Source organism: Liolophura sinensis, chromosome 7 (genome assembly GCF_032854445.1).
Source record: "Liolophura sinensis isolate JHLJ2023 chromosome 7, CUHK_Ljap_v2, whole genome shotgun sequence".
NCBI lineage: Eukaryota > Metazoa > Mollusca > Polyplacophora > Chitonida > Chitonidae > Liolophura > Liolophura sinensis.
Window position 1 is genome coordinate 51,846,827 of NC_088301.1, and position 19,095 is coordinate 51,865,921.

Sequence of the window (19,095 nt, forward strand, 5' to 3'; positions counted from 1 at the left end):
CATATGCGCCATCTGCATGACCCTTTGCTAGATTTTCTTTCTACATAAAGATAATTTACATTTTGAAAACGCATCCCTTTTGCCATTAAGACGACTCGAGAGAAGAATGTGACGAGCTACTGTACTATACCCTGCTGTCTCTTTTAAATTTAAGGAAGGTGGATAGGTTTCTAGTACCGCTTCGTCAATACGGGGATTGTTTAAGACCAAAACTAACGAAAAGTAAGTGAGTATTACAGTATTGAAAAGAGATGTTAAAGGACATTCAGGTTACTCACATGTGAAACACTACTTAGCTAAGCGTCATGTTAGACACTTGTGTACAACGTTTAGACTATGGAGGGTTTTCCCATGCAAATGACAGCAAATTTCCATTTCTGAAACAATCTAAAAACACAAGTCCACAAAGGAATATATAAAAAAAAGTAAATAAAGACGGTAACGTATAAAAGAGAAAGTCATCAGTTTTCAATGACGCACGGAAGACTGACGGTATTAAATAGGCTAACATAGTTACCTCAGACGCTTTTGGTTGCAAATGCGAGTAAACCATGCTGATGTAATGAACATGGATGTTTATACATGTTTTATAGCGATGCGATGCTGTGTGAAATGTCTAATCGTGTTACTGTGTAGACAGAGGAGAAAATTCAGAATGCGTATACAAGAACGATACACCAACAATCATTCTATTGCAGTTAAGGTGAATTACAGGTATGAATCTTTAGATTTATGTTTAATGTATATGCTAGACTGGTTTGCTCATTAATTTATGTGTTTGACCGAGTAAATGATTCGCACTACATGATCCCGGTGCTTCCAGGTTGTCGACCACAAATTCGCTCCCGCTACACCAGGATTCGAACACATAATCATTTTGGTTAAACTAGATTTTTTTTTTAGATATTTTTTTCTAGTTTTAGAAAACTAGATTTTGGCATTTTTAATAACTGGTTTTATTGGATATGTATTTATTTATTCACTTTCACGATAATGGTCAGTTTTATTGGCAGGGGAAACCGGATGATAACTCACTACAACTTTCCACTGATGTGTACTTGCAGCACCAAGTTTTATTTCCCAAAAACACCAAAACTTCCATGCTAGATATGCCGGACAACAGCAGGGGAGGTAAATTTTCCTTCATTCAATGAAAATATATGGATTATTATGGCTTAAAACCAATTCATATATAAATATGAAAACAGAAAATGTTAGATTAGAAACATTTTATTGAATGAGACAAAGGAGGAAAAGATATACACCTGTTACAAAACTATTGGTATAACCGTTATGTATTATATGAATAAAGATATCCCTCAATAGAAATAGGACACTGAGATTCGATGTATACGTTATCTTTTGTTCGATATCTGTACACATAATCCATACTTCGTTATATACACAAGTAGGTGGAATAGCACAAACACAGCTACTCAGACTGAAATTAAAAGTTCAACTCGGAATAAAACATCAACAATAAAGAATAGGAGAGCAACAATATAGTATGCAGTGCTTCAACGCCCACACATGGTTGTTCACCATCATGTCAACGTTACGTAAAACCACTTCGATTGTAGACTCCGAGTATACCTAATTTTTACACAAATGTATCAAACAGTCAAAGGCAAAAGCCGTATTATTGCAAGCGTTTATCACAGTACAAACCCGATGAACAGGTTTTCCTTTTCCTTCACCTATACTTGTACCAATGTACAAGACTTCCCAGTTTCAATGACGTGGGTATATTTTATCAATCCAGCAACATTGTTAAACACCCCATCCATTGCAGGGAACTTTTCGAAAACTATTCAGCTTCAGAGATTCTCAAGAAACACTTGATTAAAAACCCAAAGTGAAAACATGGCATCACTTTACAACGATAGAAAGATTGAAACTTAATAATCAATTTTAAAATACTTTGAAATATATCTGGTGTTGATAACACTATGAACTCAAGCAGGAGTTAACCCACTGCAAAGTGTAAACAATAATAGCAATGTAAAGTTCTAGGTATTATTCATGTTAAATGATACATGAGTAAATCCAGGTTTTGGAGGCTCGAATACGGTCGCAATAATTGATATCGAGTCTATTTCACTGGTCTATATGCAGCTGAGACAGTATTATTAGGCAACACATGATGCATCACAGAAGTAGTCTGCTATGGTAAATATCTGACTACTGCCTTATAATGTCAGAAAAAAATATACACTCCCATCGATAGAGTCAAAGGCAGGAAGCATGTACGCAAGGAAACACTACAAATACTAGAGATTTCAAAATAATATAAATGACTCTACTACACAAGAAAACGTTTTCAAGTCTTGTTACTTACCCATACAGTAAGTGCCATAGCATTCTACACTCATACAAGTGCAAAAGCTGACAAAAATGTACACATTAATAAACCCCTGCTATGGTCATATGCATAAAACTGACAGGGATAATGGTGCATCGAGGAAATAAAACATATTACCTAATAGGCCCTGTGTAAAAGTACCAATGGTCTTTCTTTACAAGTATATTATCTATCTACCTACCTATAGACAAATAACGTAAAGAATTTCTGAAGTTCACACTTTTCTTTGTGTATTGTTGAAAAGGTTTGGACTCATTTTTTTAGCTTTCTTGGTTATATATTACGCACTTCATGACCGATATGTTTTTTTTGTACACGCCAAGAAGCCTTGAAAAATATTTTCTGCTTTTTCCAGAATACAAGACCCAAATTTCCTCAAGCAAGGCTTCAAATTTCTGAAGATGGTCAGGCCATTTATTTGTTTAATATGACCTGAATTAAACAGCGTTGCTTTTCATTTTGATAGGTTATATATTACGCATTTTAAGAAGTAGTTTTTGTGACATCTAGCAGTCTTGGTCGGTTCTTTCCTTTGCTGTTTCTTCTGGTAAGGTAATGGACAGCCTGCGCAAGACAGGAACTTCTTCAGGATGATCATCCGGGTCAAGAGAGTAGGTGGGCGGGAGAGTGGATTGGTCGATGGCCTCCTGATAGCTTGGTGGGAGCAAAGCCGGGTAGTCACCAGCAGATACCATGGTGGACACATCAAGGGGAATCTTTTTCTCTTCCTGGTTTAAGGGTACCACATAGGTCGGGTTGTCCTATACAACAAGAGGAAGAGCTAAACTATTACTTATCCCATTTGATTACGGCTAACGCTTGATTACTTGTTAACATTAAACAATCGCTTCCATGAACAAGTAAAGTGAAAATGTTTAGTAGATCCCAGATTGGACAAAAAATGGAAGCCTGACTCATTTACAAATGGAGATTTTTTTAACCTTTATGATGAATTTTGGGAATACCAGTTAGGGCATATTCTCACTTTAGATTATTCCTGGGATACAGAAAATATCACATTGGCTAGTGTGAGAGATTAGGGTAAGCTGAATCTAGGGTAAGCTGAATTTCGGGCTCATTTATTCAGGTTTGATCAGAACTGTAAGAGATAACCAAAGAAACCTCATTTCCACTGTCAGACAATCAGCTCTGATTCTTTATTGTCTTTTATTTCTTCTATACTATTTGAGTATAACAGTACACTTGTCAGATGTACAAGATCGATATATATATATATATATATATATATATATATATATATATATATATATATATATATATATATATATATTTGACGGGCGGAAACGGATACAAGTAAATATTATAACTGTGACAAGAAACTTTCTGAATGAAGTGGAACACTCTAATACTGACCAGGCCACCATCGTTAAATCTCATTCCTGATATATAGAGGTTCTGCTGGGCTTGTGCCAGAGAGCGTTGGCGTCTGTAAAATGCATAAATTCGCAGGCATATATAAATAAATACCAACAACTACAAGCGAAATAACTTCGCCATACCGTCACAGATGGCAAAGAGTTGATACATGACCAGCTGATTTGATTAAGACTTACGTGTTTAAGCTTTTATAAATGACTTTTTCTTAAGCTTAATATGTCGTCCATTCCCAAGCCTGAACATAGGTGCTTGACACTTTTGAAAACATCCCATTTGGACAAACTGGTTACACCCATATTGTGCATGTTATATAATGGACAGGTTGTACTTGAATCAAATAACCTTGGTATGTACAACATAGGTGTTATCACTTTTTATCAGGCGGCCAAAGTGGTAAGACCCATACAGCCTATATTATGTAATGCTGGACCAAAGACAGTGCATGTACAATATCGATCTTGCCACTTTCTATTAGGCAGCTAATTTTATTGACGATTACAATTTTCACAACGCACTGTTTTTCAGACACTGTTATTGGACATTGGTATGTATTGACCAACCTTGCTAGGAGTTTCCTCTTTCGGTAATAGATGGCCATGAGAAGAATAAGCACAAGGCCAAGGACAAAGATTCCCACTGCTGAGCCTGTAAGCATGGCACCGGTACGGGCTGATAACGCGTTGTCGTTTTTGTGGTTTGATGGTGTCGCTGAAAGTAAAAGATATCAGGTTATTTCTGAATTCAGTCGACACAAGATGAAAACTTACAGTAGTCGCACGTATACATAATAAGGATTTGAATAATTCGCCAATGAGGAGAAGAAAACGTGTCTCGTATACGAGAAGTATAGCTTCTTCGATTGGATACTATAAAAATATGTGCTGAGACATGAATGCCGACCATGCATACAGGAAAAACAACGGTAAAACTAATTTGAAAAACTTATTTAAGAGCCCATGAAAAACAAAAATGTTACGTCGTTTTTAGTTCCAAGAATTCGAACAAGTATCTAACCACCTTCCCTGTTCGTTCGGGTTATTTCTTTCGGCAAACCATTCTCACAATTTAACCCCGATATCCCGTAGCAAACCCTTAGGTCAATGGGCATCCCCGGATGCATAGAAAAGTTGACTTCTTGAATCGTTCGACTAGGCGTACATGATGTATACTTACGCATATACCATCCGGATTCGTCTGGTAGCCTTGGTTCCTCCATGGCAGGAGCTGTAATAGTTTAAGAGTAACATTTATTGTTACTGTATATTGTATCGGTGATGTTAATTAAATTCCCATTGAACCTTAATAATACATCTTGTTTCGATGATTACTATACTATGCATGCATGAAAAAATATTTAAAGGAACTTGTTCTCCTGAAATTGGGTGTAGTGCGGTATGCTAGTGTTTTATTTACTAATACTGTATGCCCTCACCTTCACTAGTCTTCTGTGTGCTCATTTTTTGCCATTTCTCCCATTTCAGATCTGGAACATTTACAACAAACAACATTTACGCAAACGACATGTGTGTCATAGAACGTGTGGAAATGGCACTTAGTCAACAGCTAGGGCGTCTGGCATTTCCATTTCTAAATGCTTAAAGCCGTTTTATATTTCATTTTCAGTACATGGCAAAGATAACTTCACCATACTTCAAGTTAAATAACGAATGTTAACCATGACTGATTTCATATTCAACAGATGATGAAAGCTTGAATGATGATGAATGCTTTAAGATACTAAAGAAAAAAAATTTATGGTGCTGCATACATATACATTTCCGACCAATAAAATAAGCTATATAATGGTACATATATAATATGACATAATGTGATGTAATTGAGGTGAGGTACATTATATATTCTGCCACGTAACATTTTGTCAAAGTACAGTACACAACTAACCGTTTTTCTTTCCTGGCCACTTTCCATGTCCGGGCCATTTATCGTGCTCAGGCCATTTCTCATGACCCTTCTTAGGGTGCTCCATTCCATGATGAGGCTCTGAAATAGAGCGCATAGCATTTCAGATCTGTTTTGAAGAAACTGTGCTACATCTAAAGAGTGTGTGACTGAAAGGAATTTATATATAAACCTTGTCCGACAAAAAAGCGAAAACAAATCGTGTACTCTGGGGGGAACATGTTTACAAGCGCAAAACTGTATAAAGGTCTGTATATTTGAGAACCAGCTGGGCGATACATCCTAAATGAATCGAGCAGAGGAGACTTTTGCCAACAGTTTGGCGTGTAATGCCACTGATCTTTGAGTTTGTTTCAGTCTGAAGGGAAGGAAGAGTGCAATGATCAGGGTCATGCAAGACAAATGTAAACACATCTTAGGCAATCTATGGATTACTCTATGACGGGAGTAGTGCTAGATACACTCCTTCACAACTCTTTGTACATACAAGAAACACGCGTTCCTCTCAAGCCAATAGAAGCACCAGTAGCCCAGATTAAAAATTATTGACTGAGCGCTAAGCCAGAATCTGTTTATAACAGTTTTTGTATGTATTACATGCATTCTAGCGCAGGTCTATATTTATACATAGGAACACAAATGCCATTTACTCACTTCAGCGCGGAGATACAAAGCAATGTGTTTGCATGGAAACAGTTTGTAATGGGCGGTGAATGGAAATATGATAAAAAAAAAATCCAGAGTGTAAATTAATATAAACAGCCAGGGCGTCATTCTTGATTAGAGTAACGGATTCCTATCAAGGAAATCCTGCATCCTCAAGGCTGTATAGTTTTGATCGACAAAACCCATATATGCATCTATTTGGAAAAATGTTAATTTAGAATTGGCACTTTTATCTAAATCATGCAATATGACTTATTTCGTTGTGTCTTTTGGTTATAATTTTTGCTTTGAGGGTTTGATTGAGGGTTTGATTGAGGGTTTACAACGAAATCACTGTTCTCCATTTGAACAGTTCTTCTGGATTTTCTGGCAATACTGTATCCGTCGCTGCTGGGTATGGCAGCGAAATTTACCTTTACATGCATTTAAGACCGTGGCACCTAATATCTCGAACCCATCTATAGATTTATACATAACTTTTTTGCCATCAAAGCGGCTTTTAGCCACGCACTATTTCTCACCTGTTCACGCAAAATATGCATTAGAACTTTGTGTGAGAATTGACCAGTCGATAAGATTATGAATATTAAATGTAGGGTCATATTACACCTACACAAAAAAATTATTTTATCCAAAGTGGAAATTGTGTAAAATGTCTGGAATATTAACATCAGAAAGATTCTTTAGCTTAAAGCTTTGTACAAAAACTAGCAGACTAGTATTCCGTCATATATGTACCTCTTTAGACTTAGAACTAATGCTTATATTTAGACTGTGCGGCCCAAAACAGGTTAGCTGGATTCAAAATACGTGCGTTATTATTTTTGTTCATAGTCCTACAACACCTTCATGAATATGTTAAGTATAATATACTTCCGAGAGCCGAAAACATTTTTTACATGACCTCGTTTGGTTATCGTAAGGTTTGATTCACGCATTGCTGATCATGGGTCGTTTGTCCCAGGCTACTATAAGATCCAGTTAGGTATGTTTGCGCTTGTAAAATGTGTTTCTTCTGGTGTGGCGAAGCATTGAATGAAACACAGTATGTATGTAGAGATACCTACAATATACTGCTGATGCACAGACAAGTTGAGCAGCCAGTCCATGGTCACGCAAAATTCAACTGCTCTGTTTACTTCTCTCCGTCTGCGCCGAATGTTTTCTCTTACTGTTCCCGCTTGACGGGTAATGTTCTTCAATATACATGTGCTATGCTAGATGTTCAAGGGTACGTCTAAAGAACAATTAATAATGACAGGTAATAGGTCTTGATAATCGGTATTAATGATTATTCCACGTGTATTCAAATCTAACCAAATTATCTGCAGATCTGAACTTAGCCATAGACAATGAAACAGCATGTTCTGATATATACTTAATTTAGTGGGCCGAATATCGAACTCAGGACACAAATAGGCACAACTAATGTAGACTTAGATCAAGATTGTGAAGAACGTGTTGCGTATGAGACATTTATTACACTGACAAAACCTGACAGAGAATTTATTTCATAAATTCTGTTTTGTATTATTTAGTAAATTTCTTATTAAAATGGAGTTTTACATGAGTCACCCGAGTTTTTGACTTTGCCAATCCGGTCAGCTTAATGAGTGGCTTAACAAAGCGCTTATGCTACCATGACACCCTTCGAAGACACCAAGTCTGCTAAATAGCACAGTAGCAAAACCAGAAGGAGGCTGTTTTGAACATACAACCTGGGATTTCTGGGTTTACAGTCTACGCTTCTACCAGTACACTAAAGGGAAATTCCCCAAAGCTCGGATAGTGCTTACATACTACCCTCCTACATAATGTTAGGCACTGTTGGTCGCAAAGATGTCTGTACACCGTTAATGTAAATACATGTAGGCCTATATCACGTGCATGTGATGACGATGGTGACCATGGGTCTTGAAACCAACAGTTTCAAGGGGATAAGAATGCGAAGAAAACAAGAATGTCCAATACATTTTCCCTGGCTTGTACGCGGCTGGTATATTTTAGCATATCACAAATCTTGCGAGTGAGACCAGGTGCCACACCCACGCACACGCCCTGATTCTACATGTATATGGAGTACACTATTAACAGGGAAACGTAACATGCAGATCGATATAAACTGCATGCTAGAGACTCGCTGCTGCGTGGCTTGAGTCCATGTAGTCCACTGCACACCTTTCTTCGACCAGGAAACTATATTGTTAGCACTGTTATCGCATGGCAAACCATGTCATGGCGTATAGCAAAATTTTAACGAAACCGTGCCCAACACTAAAATGCTTTCTATTCCTTTGACAGATACTTTCAGATAGTGGACTACGGTATACATAGTGTGTGTAAGTATGGGTGTATCAAGAAGAGGGCTTTGTTGTAGGCTTAACGTCACCTGGAGTTTATACCTACACGGGCGAGATATGTGTTTCGTTCGTTGATCCAAGGTTGCTAATTTTTGTGTGTATATATTATGGAAAATGTGAGGTTGTTCCTCATATAGTTTTTCCTTTGGCAAGGACAGAAAACCCAGCTGTTCTGTAACACGGCTGGAGTCACGATACAGTTTACTCTGGGGTACCTTGTTGTCTACAGCCCATCCAAGGACAGCTTACAGGCTATCGACCGGCGAGTGAAATTTGTTTTGTAATCATGGCCTATTTCATATACATGCACATACAATGGGTTGTGTGCATTCCTGAAGAGGTGAGGGGATACTCGGGTGTTTTTCGCGCACAAACATTACTCTCATGACATGCTGGTTAGCGTATCATCCTTATAGTGTCTTTGTGGTTTGCTTTTCAGTTCAATTATATGCTCACAACCAACTCTGAGATGATGCAGTATAAAATTTTGGTGAAAATGTTTTGTTGCGGTTTAATGCCACATTGGCAAATATTTCAGATATATATCGTACCGAGGTGGCAAAAGAGGACACCGAACAAGCCAACTTCTTTGCACCATTACTTAAATCAAACGCACACAGTCTGCATGCAACTGCAACTTTATATAAAACATTTTCCACAAAGGATAAATGTATCATGACTAATTCAACTTTGATATGATTCTGCCATAAATAAACCTAATCAGCAGATGTTTCTACATTTAAGCGGTGTATCAGACAACGACAATTCAGGTCCTGTGCTCTAACAGTCACAGATGACTTACATAATAGCATACGGCCTGTCAGTTCAATACATGTAGGCCTACATGTACTTACACGCTTCTGGTAATATCTGGCAGATATGGCAAATAAGTACGAGTATACAAGTATTGTATGACTGCCAGATCATTAAATTCCCGCATTTATAATTTGTCTGTGACAAAAAAGATAAAGATCCAAATACAAGATAGTCAGGCACACCGTAAAAGAGGTCGTTCTGCAGGTAGCCATTTTTGTTACCTGTCTTACAGTCTACCGCTGAGCCCACTCTAACAAAACGATAACAGGTGAGTTGGATATTACCTCGATCTAACCGTCTAAAAGGTTTATGTTCATCGCTTTACCTTACCATGGTTGTGGTCGCCGTGTTTCCAGCTTTTCATCATCGTGTCAGGTGTAGCTTGGGTCCGTTGTTTGAAGCCTGATTGGCACGAACATGTAATCAACAACACGTTCTTCGAGCTTGGACTCACCTGTAAACACACAGGCCTCGCTATCGATAGTCTCGACAGTGAGGGTCTTTTGGAGCTAAATCAGCGGGAGGGATCAGCAGGCATTGCACGAGGTCTTCACATGATTGCGGTAGAACAAGTCTTCTGTGTAGAGGCATACACCAGTTGATATGAATAGATTATTAATATGTGTAAAAAGCCTTTCTTCGCCTCATAACATGCATGTATATTTCCTAGGTCTGCAATGGCATTAATGCCTTGTACCGATTTATTATTTCGAGAAAGGTTAATGTGCCGTGTTATTTATGCACGCGCAATGTTAAACCTAGGTTTTCCGACATGTTCAGATAACCCCTTTTAAGATAGAAGTGCTAAAATATCTAAGGCATAGTTTCATGTGAGGCACAGCAGTACAGTCTGTAGCGTTTGAATAATATAAATCAAATTATACTAGTTCTTTTTCTCGATTTCTCTTCTGCTCAACTTGAGTGAAACAACTAGAGCGCGTCTCGTGTTCTGTCACGTGGCAGTCGGATAAACAGTAAATCATTTAAAATACAACCAGAAAATCGGTTAACCTATCAGCTTGGCTGGAATTCATGACGTATGTGAGAATATTAATTGACTGTGTGTATGTTACTACCTTAATACAGAGGACGGCGATAAACATCAATCAAATAAACAAATAATACATGCTGTTAGTACGTCCTGGCATAGATATAGACCTCAGAGTCGTACTGACCGAGGATAGATAATCGTATTGGCCCAGGTAACAAAGTGCAGTCGAGGATATGCATCGCAGTTAACATGCAGTTCAATCTCTTAGTCTTACTTATGTTGAAAACAGAATGTTCTGCCAATGATCATCTAATTTGTCTACTTTAATCTATAAACTACTAGCCTTATCCAATTAAATGAATTTCAGGAATTTCAGAATTACAGTAAATAAATCTGGAAAACTGTAACAGCATAAATGTACTGATCTTAAGGCAGTACTGGTATCAACATATACAATCAGTTTATAAAAATATTATTAATATAGAATGTCTTGGCATTGCTTCAGTTTTGGTATTCGGGGCGCAGAATTGGGCCGAGGAAAAAAGCCCCGTGTTCAGTCATATTATCACGCAGTTTTACCTGCGCGACAGCCTAGTTATGAATGTTTGTTCTGTAGAAAAGAGTATGCATATCGCAACACGTGTAAGCCAGATTAGAGTCACACGACTGCTTAAGCATACAGATGCCTCTTAAACATCCGGATACAGTAAGGCTAATTGATTTAATAATTTTTTTTGATTGTTTAAAAGACTGTTTTTAACCCCAAACTCGAGCATTTTATTCATTTATATCATGTCAGTCAGTTCATGTGTGTTGGGAACCGAGCGCCAGGGTTAAAACCATTGACAAGTTAGTGACGAATTTTTCCACGTGTGACATACCGTGTGTTCGAGTCATTGTCAGACCAGCGTCTTAACCACTTGTCCAGCACTCCACATTCTAGTTTTGTTTGTACAGCGCTAAAATGAATAAATTTATATAGTTTGTCTTTAGTAAAATTTTGTTGTGAAATGTTTACCCCATTTACTAGACACTGTATGGAAATCATTTCTGATGTGAAACAAGTTGTGCAAAACTTCTTGTATAGCCGACAAAAATATACAAACAAAATGACCATCCAGTCATGCAAAAATCAGAAATACTACAAAGATACTTGCTATCTCTTTTATAGTTGTGTTGGATAGTTGTGTTGATATTTATGGGGAATTTAGTGTTCATTTAGCAAACTGTCTGACGTGATATGGATTCTCTAATAGATAAATAATGACAATAGCTTTTAACCACATTATATATTTGTCTGTGTGAATTAGTACTTTCAAATTCATGTCTTTTTCCTGCCTTATACTTGTTCTCGAAAGAAAACAACTACTATATATTTCAGAAATTATTAAAGAGTAATCTGCATTGGGCTTGATCTATCTCATTTGCTGAAGAGTATATTGATGATACGCTGGCTTTAAACAATTCACACATAGCAAAGTCTGTGACAAATATATATCCACCATCGTTGGATTTAATGGAAACTTCAGACTCTTCAGATCGTACATTTTATCTGGACCAGAATTTATGCAAATGCCAACATGGTTTCCTATCTCACAGGCTTTAAAAGAGAAGGGATAGTTTTAATTTAGCGTTGTCAGCTATCTTTACGTAAATAACAATACACCGCACATTTCGCGTACATATCTCGCACTGTAACATTTCTTAGATCATGTGTGTTAAGTGGCGTTTACAAGCAACGTCAGTTATTATACTGCAAAAACTATTGTGTCAAGGTTATTCCATCAAACGCCTTAAAGCACTCTAAGGCTCTTAAGTTTTACAATAAGTATAATTGTCTTAATTGTAACTAAATATGTACAGAGAGTCTAGAATATCTGGCAGTCTGATGCATTACTGTGTCTAATTCCGCTTAGCTTGGTTGGATTTACGAACCGTTACAACCAAAGCGCAACGGATATACATATTTGATTATCGACTTATAAAGCAAGATGATATAAACATACAAACTAGAACGGTATACGATTTGGATACTGATTTATTCATTCACCTGAAATATTCTTTACTTTGCTTTCTTTATCTTTGTTCACCATATTTATAATGATATAGAGATGTAATCTGCAGATATTACTATCGTATGGCGGAACTAAAGTCAGGTGAGATACTTTTTATCCCATCACATTCCTTGCATCTTTCCATAATCATAAATTGAAAATTGCTGACTGCTTCTGTTTGTATGACTCCTTTCTAATTGTACATTTTATACATTTCCTTAGAACTTTCTTTAGTGGTTTGTGTAGAACGTTGTTTGGGGATTGGCCTTGTGATTATTGACCCGAAACGCCCATTTCGTTGGTAGCTGCTATACGAATTAGAAAATGCTTCGCATTTGTGATCACGTGAAGGTTAGTGCATTGATCCTGTAATTAATAGTAAGGTTGCTGACAAAGCCTTCTTCGTCGACTTGCTCTGGTAATAAATATAAATTCTTCGTAAGATAAAGTACAACTCGGAAGTACCACTTAACCTTCGTGCAGAACAATGACACAGGAGCCCCTCACCAATGCGGTCCCTCTGAGTTCAAATTCATCTCAAGCTCTGGTCGGATGGTCGTGGATTTCCTGCCACCATGATGCTGGCCGCCGTGATATAAGTGAAATATTCTTGAATACGGTGTAAAACACTAGTCAAGTAAATAAATAAATGAATAAATTCGTATCAGGTCTGACTGCCAAAGAAATGAACTCTCGGACACCATCAGTATCAACAAAACATTAGGACATATCAATTATTATTAGGTGGCATGGTTTACTCTGAAGCAGTATACTTTTATTTCTTTGTTTGGTTGGTTTAATTCCTTCCGTGAACCTTTTGCCTGGTTCACCGTCTAAATTGTAGTCAAACAAATTTTAATCAATACATTTCGAAAATGAACACCTTTGGCAAATATAAATAGGTAGTTTTACATGTATATTAAAGCTGTTAGAAAACAGCATTTCGAGCTATTCAAACTGTTCTTCCGGTAGCAATAATCTTATTTCTGGTTAAATCACTTCTGTCTTTGTGCAGCAAAATATCGAATGACACTACCCCAGTGTCTGTGGGATTATTTGAAAGGAGATAGCCTACAAGTTTTCTAAGTTTGATAAAACAAATTAAAGACGCATAAAGACGTTCTCGGTATGTATCATGAGATGATTCAAACGACTTTAAATATATTTGTGTACCTGCAAAGTGAAACTGGCCAAATGTCGCGGACTGATAAATTTTTAAACTGTTTCGCCGAGTGCCATTCCCATACATAAAGATATTACAACAATTGAGAACAGACAAAAAGGTTATATTATAAGCAGAAACTTTTATGGGCGGTCTTGGATTGAATCTGTGATCGACTGCAGATAGTCAATGACAGAAAAATAAATTGTTGCAAAGGGCCAATATGGAGAAAGTGGGGAAAATTAGTTTGGTGCAGTTTTGCACGCAGCCCCCATTTTAAATAAATGACAGACATATGGAGGGGTTTAAAAACTTGTTACTAACTTCACGAAAACTGCATTCTGACGTCAAGCTTCATTCTAGTTATTTTAAACGCTTATTAAAACATACATACCTTTGCGCCATTTGCAAATCTCAGCCAAAAAAAAATGGAAAAAGTACAAATTTTTGAAAAGATCATGAATAATTCATTTATTTATTTATTTATTTTATTGGTGGTTTTACGCCGTACTTGAGAATTTTTCACTTATTGCACGGCGGCCAATATTACAGTGGGAAGAAACCAGGGGCATCCGCAGTTTGCTTGTGGTGAAGAAAACACCAGCACTTTTTTCATGTGAGTAGATTCATTAGTCTCGGAGATATATAATTTTAAAGGGTTTCCATTAACTCCAATATAGCCGACCCGTCATAGGGGCAGAATGAGACCAAAAGTTACTGTTACAAAGTCCTACCCTAAAACATACCTAACTTTCAGGAATTGCTGGCAAACTGGTGGGGCTAAAATCGTGACACAGTTTTGTCAAGAATAATAATAATCTTAACGATTTCAAGCCGAAAAGCTTGAACACTTTGTTAATATCGCTTCTTCAGCGGGTGACGTGTCACAGCTGAAATTCACCTGGAATTATCTCAAGTTAAGGTTGGTCCTTGGATCATGTATATTTGATCATATTCGATGGGTGACATCTTTAGGTTTGGTTTTGGACATAAAATACGTTAGTTATTCACGTACTTCTAACTCGTCCTTGGTTTGCATATCTTTAAGTTTCCCAACAGTATGTACAGTTTCTACAAATCAATGCAATGTTATGATATAAAGAAACAAAAACATGAGGTTTGCGGTATCAATAAAACTTTAATTCGAAGAACCATAAAGAAAAGCAAAGTGTGAAAGGCATCATCGCAAGTAAACCTGGACCTAGATTATTATTTGCCTTATAAATTGCAGATTTATGCTATATTGTTAATATATGCATGTAATTTATTTATTTGATTGGTGTTTTACGCCATCCTCAAGAATATTTCACTTACACGACGGCGACAGCATTATGGTGGGAGGTAACCCGGCAGAGTCCTGGGGAAAATCACAACCATCCCACAAGTTTCTGACAAACCTTCCCACGTACGGCCTGAGAGGAAGCCAGCATGAGCTGGACTTGAACTCACAGTGACCCCATTGGTGAGAGGCTCCTAGATCTTCTCGCCGCGCTGGCGTGCTTACTACCTCGGCCAGCATGTAATATAAGTTAATCTATTAAATACACATGTCCTCACTACAAAGCACAAAGACAACCGATTCAAAGATGATCAGCTTGGGTTTAATTCTATTACATGATATTGGTGATAACATGACGTCTCCTTTGGGAATCTTGCGGCATCTTGGTCGTTTCTAATGCTAACATTTACTTCAGACACCGGTGTTCTCTGCTGATTAGATATAAGGAGTTACTTCCCTTAGTGAATTTTCATTCTGTAGGACATCATAATTGTTTTCTCTGCTATTACCCGAATGGTCGTACAGGTCATTCACGCTGTTCTGTGAAGGATTAGTAATATTATTATAACCTCCATCGTACTCCACCAACTCTAAGTATGTATGACTACCTTCATTTGTATCATCTCCACCTTCGCGGATATTTGTCGGTAGGTTATGGTCGTTTGGATTTATCCCTTGGCAAGTTTAACTGATTATATCCCGAGGATCTGTTCGACACCCCTCGAGAAGGCACCGTCTCGTAGAAGTGTGATGAATCGTTTTCTTGTCTGAAGGAATCCCCGTCGTAAGCGTTGGGACCATGTCTAGTATCCACAGCGTCATTGGGATAGGGTTGTTGTCGCGTCATTTCAGGCTGTATCGGGGTATTGTTGCCCTGTTGGAAAGAAATATGAATTATGATGAAAACAAGGGTTTAGAAGATAGAGTACCTAATTCGGTGACGCCTTTACTGAATTTATGTAGAACATTTTAGTCATATTTTTAGGTAGGCCTTATACACCAGTGATGTTTAATATACTACATTTTTTATTTAATTCTGGTCAAGCCATTGTGCTAGAGGGTGCGTAAGTATCCACATTTAAGTATTTGACATGAACAGTTTAGAATAAATCCTTAACTGCTGTAAACTGCCTAGATCTTGGAGGTTAAAGGTGTCCATTTACCAAGTATCAGTGTCCAAGTTTCTCTGACTTTACTCTCCATGCTTTTGCTATTTGTATGTTCAAGTTAACTTGTTTGGGAAATATTTTGAGCCTTCAAGAACTATATTCGTTTTGCTTGTCACGCCTTCCTCTCCCCCCCCCCACCCCCCCCCTCCCTCCCCTTTTTTATTCTGTTCTGCCTGGTTGATATATTTGAAGCAATTCTTATAACCTTGGACGACATTGACTGCAGACTAACATTTGAATTTGTTCTGTCTCCAGCACTTGATGCCCAGCAACACAGGGGACGTTTATTGTCGACGTGTCTGTAACACAAGCAAGTCAGGAATTTACCATAAGGTTGGTTCGACCTCTGCTAAGCAAACGATTATTCTTATTAACAAAAAGATATGTACTCATAAGCACTTTCAGTTTCAGAAAGGTCATAACTTAAATGTTTGGTCATCGTGCCGAGGTGTTTAGCGTGCCAGCGCGGCGCAATGACTCAGGGAGCCTCTCTCACAAATGTTGTTGTTGTGAATTCAGTTCGTTCTGGTTTCTTCCCTCTTCCACCAAAATGCGGATGATTTTGTGTTTCTCCTAGGGTTCTGCCTAGTTTCCTAACACCAAAACTTTGTGAATAGTGAAATATTCATCACCACTGCGTAAAACAACAATCAAATAAATAAATAAATAAATATGCTATGATGATTTTTAACATATTACGATTAAAATCGACGATATGCCATAGATCATCTGAAGTGTTATATATCTTTATCATTGCTAGTATTACAGGCACAGTAATCCCATACCTGGGTCTTTTCCTGTAGATTAGGAATATTATTACAATGCCGACAATGGCAATCAAACTGGCACCACCAATGGCTCCACCAAGGATCGCGGACGAATTGGTATTAAAACTGTCCTGGGGAGAACTCTCTAGTGGGTGGTACCTGAAAGGGCAAGAAATGGTAATTTGGTGTACGCATGAAATTTGTATGTTTATGTATGCTTGGGATTTTAGGTCGTACTCAGCAATTTTTCAGTCATTATATCGTGCTTTCTTGTGACGGAGAGAGGATGCCACAAAAATGCTGCCACCACAGAAGTGTCATGTCGGCACCTCACCCGGTCACATTACACTGACACCAGGCCAACCACTTTTTTCTCCTTGTTCTCGCCTCTTAGGGCTGAGTGCCAAGCGAGGCAGAAACAAGTAGCATTTTTAAAGCCTCTGGTATGACCCGACCCTGGTTTAATCCCTGCCTCCCGAGAGATATTTAAACGTCAAGTTTAGTGTACAATTTAACATAAATCTCAGGTGCCATGTGAAGGTGCTATAGTAGTGGATAATAAAGTAAAGGCCAAATCATACTACCTTGCACTTCATTATACGAGTCGCGGATCAAAGATTTGGATTTTTAAAAAAAATTTGAATGAATATACACACTGTAAACATATACAGAACGCGACTGATTAATATTTCATATATGGTATGATCATAAGCTTCTATGACTCAAATGTCTCATGAAAGGTGTATAGGCTGAGGAAATTGTAACCTACCTTGGTTATCAGTCGTCCTTGTATTATAAGTACTGCCTTGGTAAAGGAGACGTTGGGCGTTAGGAGGCGGCCTTGTCCGGTGGGTACGAACGTAAGCTGTTAACCCACAAGGCAGAAGATTGCATTCAATTCAGCATTGTATTATCTTAAAAGACCGTGTGATATGTTTTTTCCTATGGAGTGTGGGAATAGTATTTATATATGTATCTCTCTAGGTATATGCAAGTAAGGTGATCTGGATCGACCTGACCTACCAGTATCCGGAGTGCTCGCTGACATGGTCGTCCGGCTTCTGAGAGGACTCCTTGTGTGTGGGGAACTTCCTCTATCCTCTGAGACGAATAAAACCATTAATTCAGTTAAAGAGATAATCATATTCTAAGAACTATATACACTATAGACAAATACAGCAGTACAAATAGCGAAACAAAAAACGCCAAATTTGAAAAGGCTTGTTTGATGCATTAAAATGATTGTTGTTAACTTTACTGACATTATTCATCGCCCGAAGGAGTCAGTTAACTTTATCAAGCCTTATATAGCTTAAAAATGTCCGCACGTTATCATTGGGCTAAACTTAATTCAACCATATGAGCCTCTGCGCATGTAATTATAGACAACGATGCGTATATGAAAATACTAATATACAAACGCATGGATATCCATTATTGGGTAGTTTACAATACAAAAGTGTTTTCCTTCGTAAATATAATTGAGAAGAAATGTTCTTGCCGTTCTTATTAATATATAAATCCACATTCTACTGTTCTACTGACTCAACCCGTTTATTCCATTAATTGTTCTGAATCGGGATTTGTCTCCTACACAGGTTATGTATATTCTGGTTAGATGTCTTGTGTCATGAATATACAGGGAAAAATTCACATTTATCGCCAAGATAAAGCTTGCAAAGTAAAGACAAATAACTTGTTTTATAGTCCTAAGCTACCGAAAGAGAGATATGAAGAAAATCTGAGGAACTTTTCTAACTTTGATTTGTAAAGTGCATCAATTTTTAACTATATGTGTAATTCTGTAGCTTATACGCATATAACATTTTTCGAAAATGTTTTTTTTCTGTCTTATAAACGTATAACTAGATTTGTACACTTGTTAGTTCTTCGCCATAAACATATCGTCATTATAAACTAACACCCCACCATTATTTAAATAGTTATAAAACAGCTGCATCTTAACTGAAGACTGAAGTCAGCACTTAATGACAGCACGAATTGTCAGTGTTATTATTTTTATATATGAACAGTATATACTCACTGACTGTATCTAAGGTATGTAGAAGAATACCATTAACTAATGACTCGGGCTTTGGAGTCGGTCTTGGCGGGCCACCTCCGTCTGAAATAAAGTTCGTAATGTCCTTT

The 19,095-nt window shown here is 37.5% G+C and overlaps 1 protein-coding gene across 1 annotated transcript; it reads right to left on the minus strand.

The window, feature by feature from the left end:
* Positions 1-1,159: 1,159 nt before the first annotated feature.
* LOC135471189 (uncharacterized) lies at positions 1,160-9,976 on the minus strand. The gene is made up of 7 exons (XM_064750296.1): positions 9,853-9,976; positions 5,663-5,761; positions 5,193-5,243; positions 4,934-4,984; positions 4,321-4,468; positions 3,737-3,809; positions 1,160-3,123 (listed from the first exon to the last, which is right to left on the minus strand). Exons 1-7 carry the CDS (start codon positions 9,887-9,889, stop codon positions 2,869-2,871), a joined length of 714 nt encoding a protein of 237 aa, XP_064606366.1. The 5' UTR covers positions 9,890-9,976; the 3' UTR covers positions 1,160-2,868.
* Between the last annotated feature and the right edge of the window lie 9,119 nt (positions 9,977-19,095).

Coding starts and splice junctions, on each gene's coding strand:
- LOC135471189 (XM_064750296.1), bottom strand. CDS start 9,889: ATGATGAAAAGCTGGAAACACGGCGACCACAACCATG. Junction 4,985..5,192: donor CACACAGAAGACTAGTGAAG/GTGAGGGCATAC, acceptor AAACTATTACAG/CTCCTGCCATGGAGGAACCA. Junction 3,810..4,320: donor AAGAGGAAACTCCTAGCAAG/GTTGGTCAATAC, acceptor TGCATTTTACAG/ACGCCAACGCTCTCTGGCAC.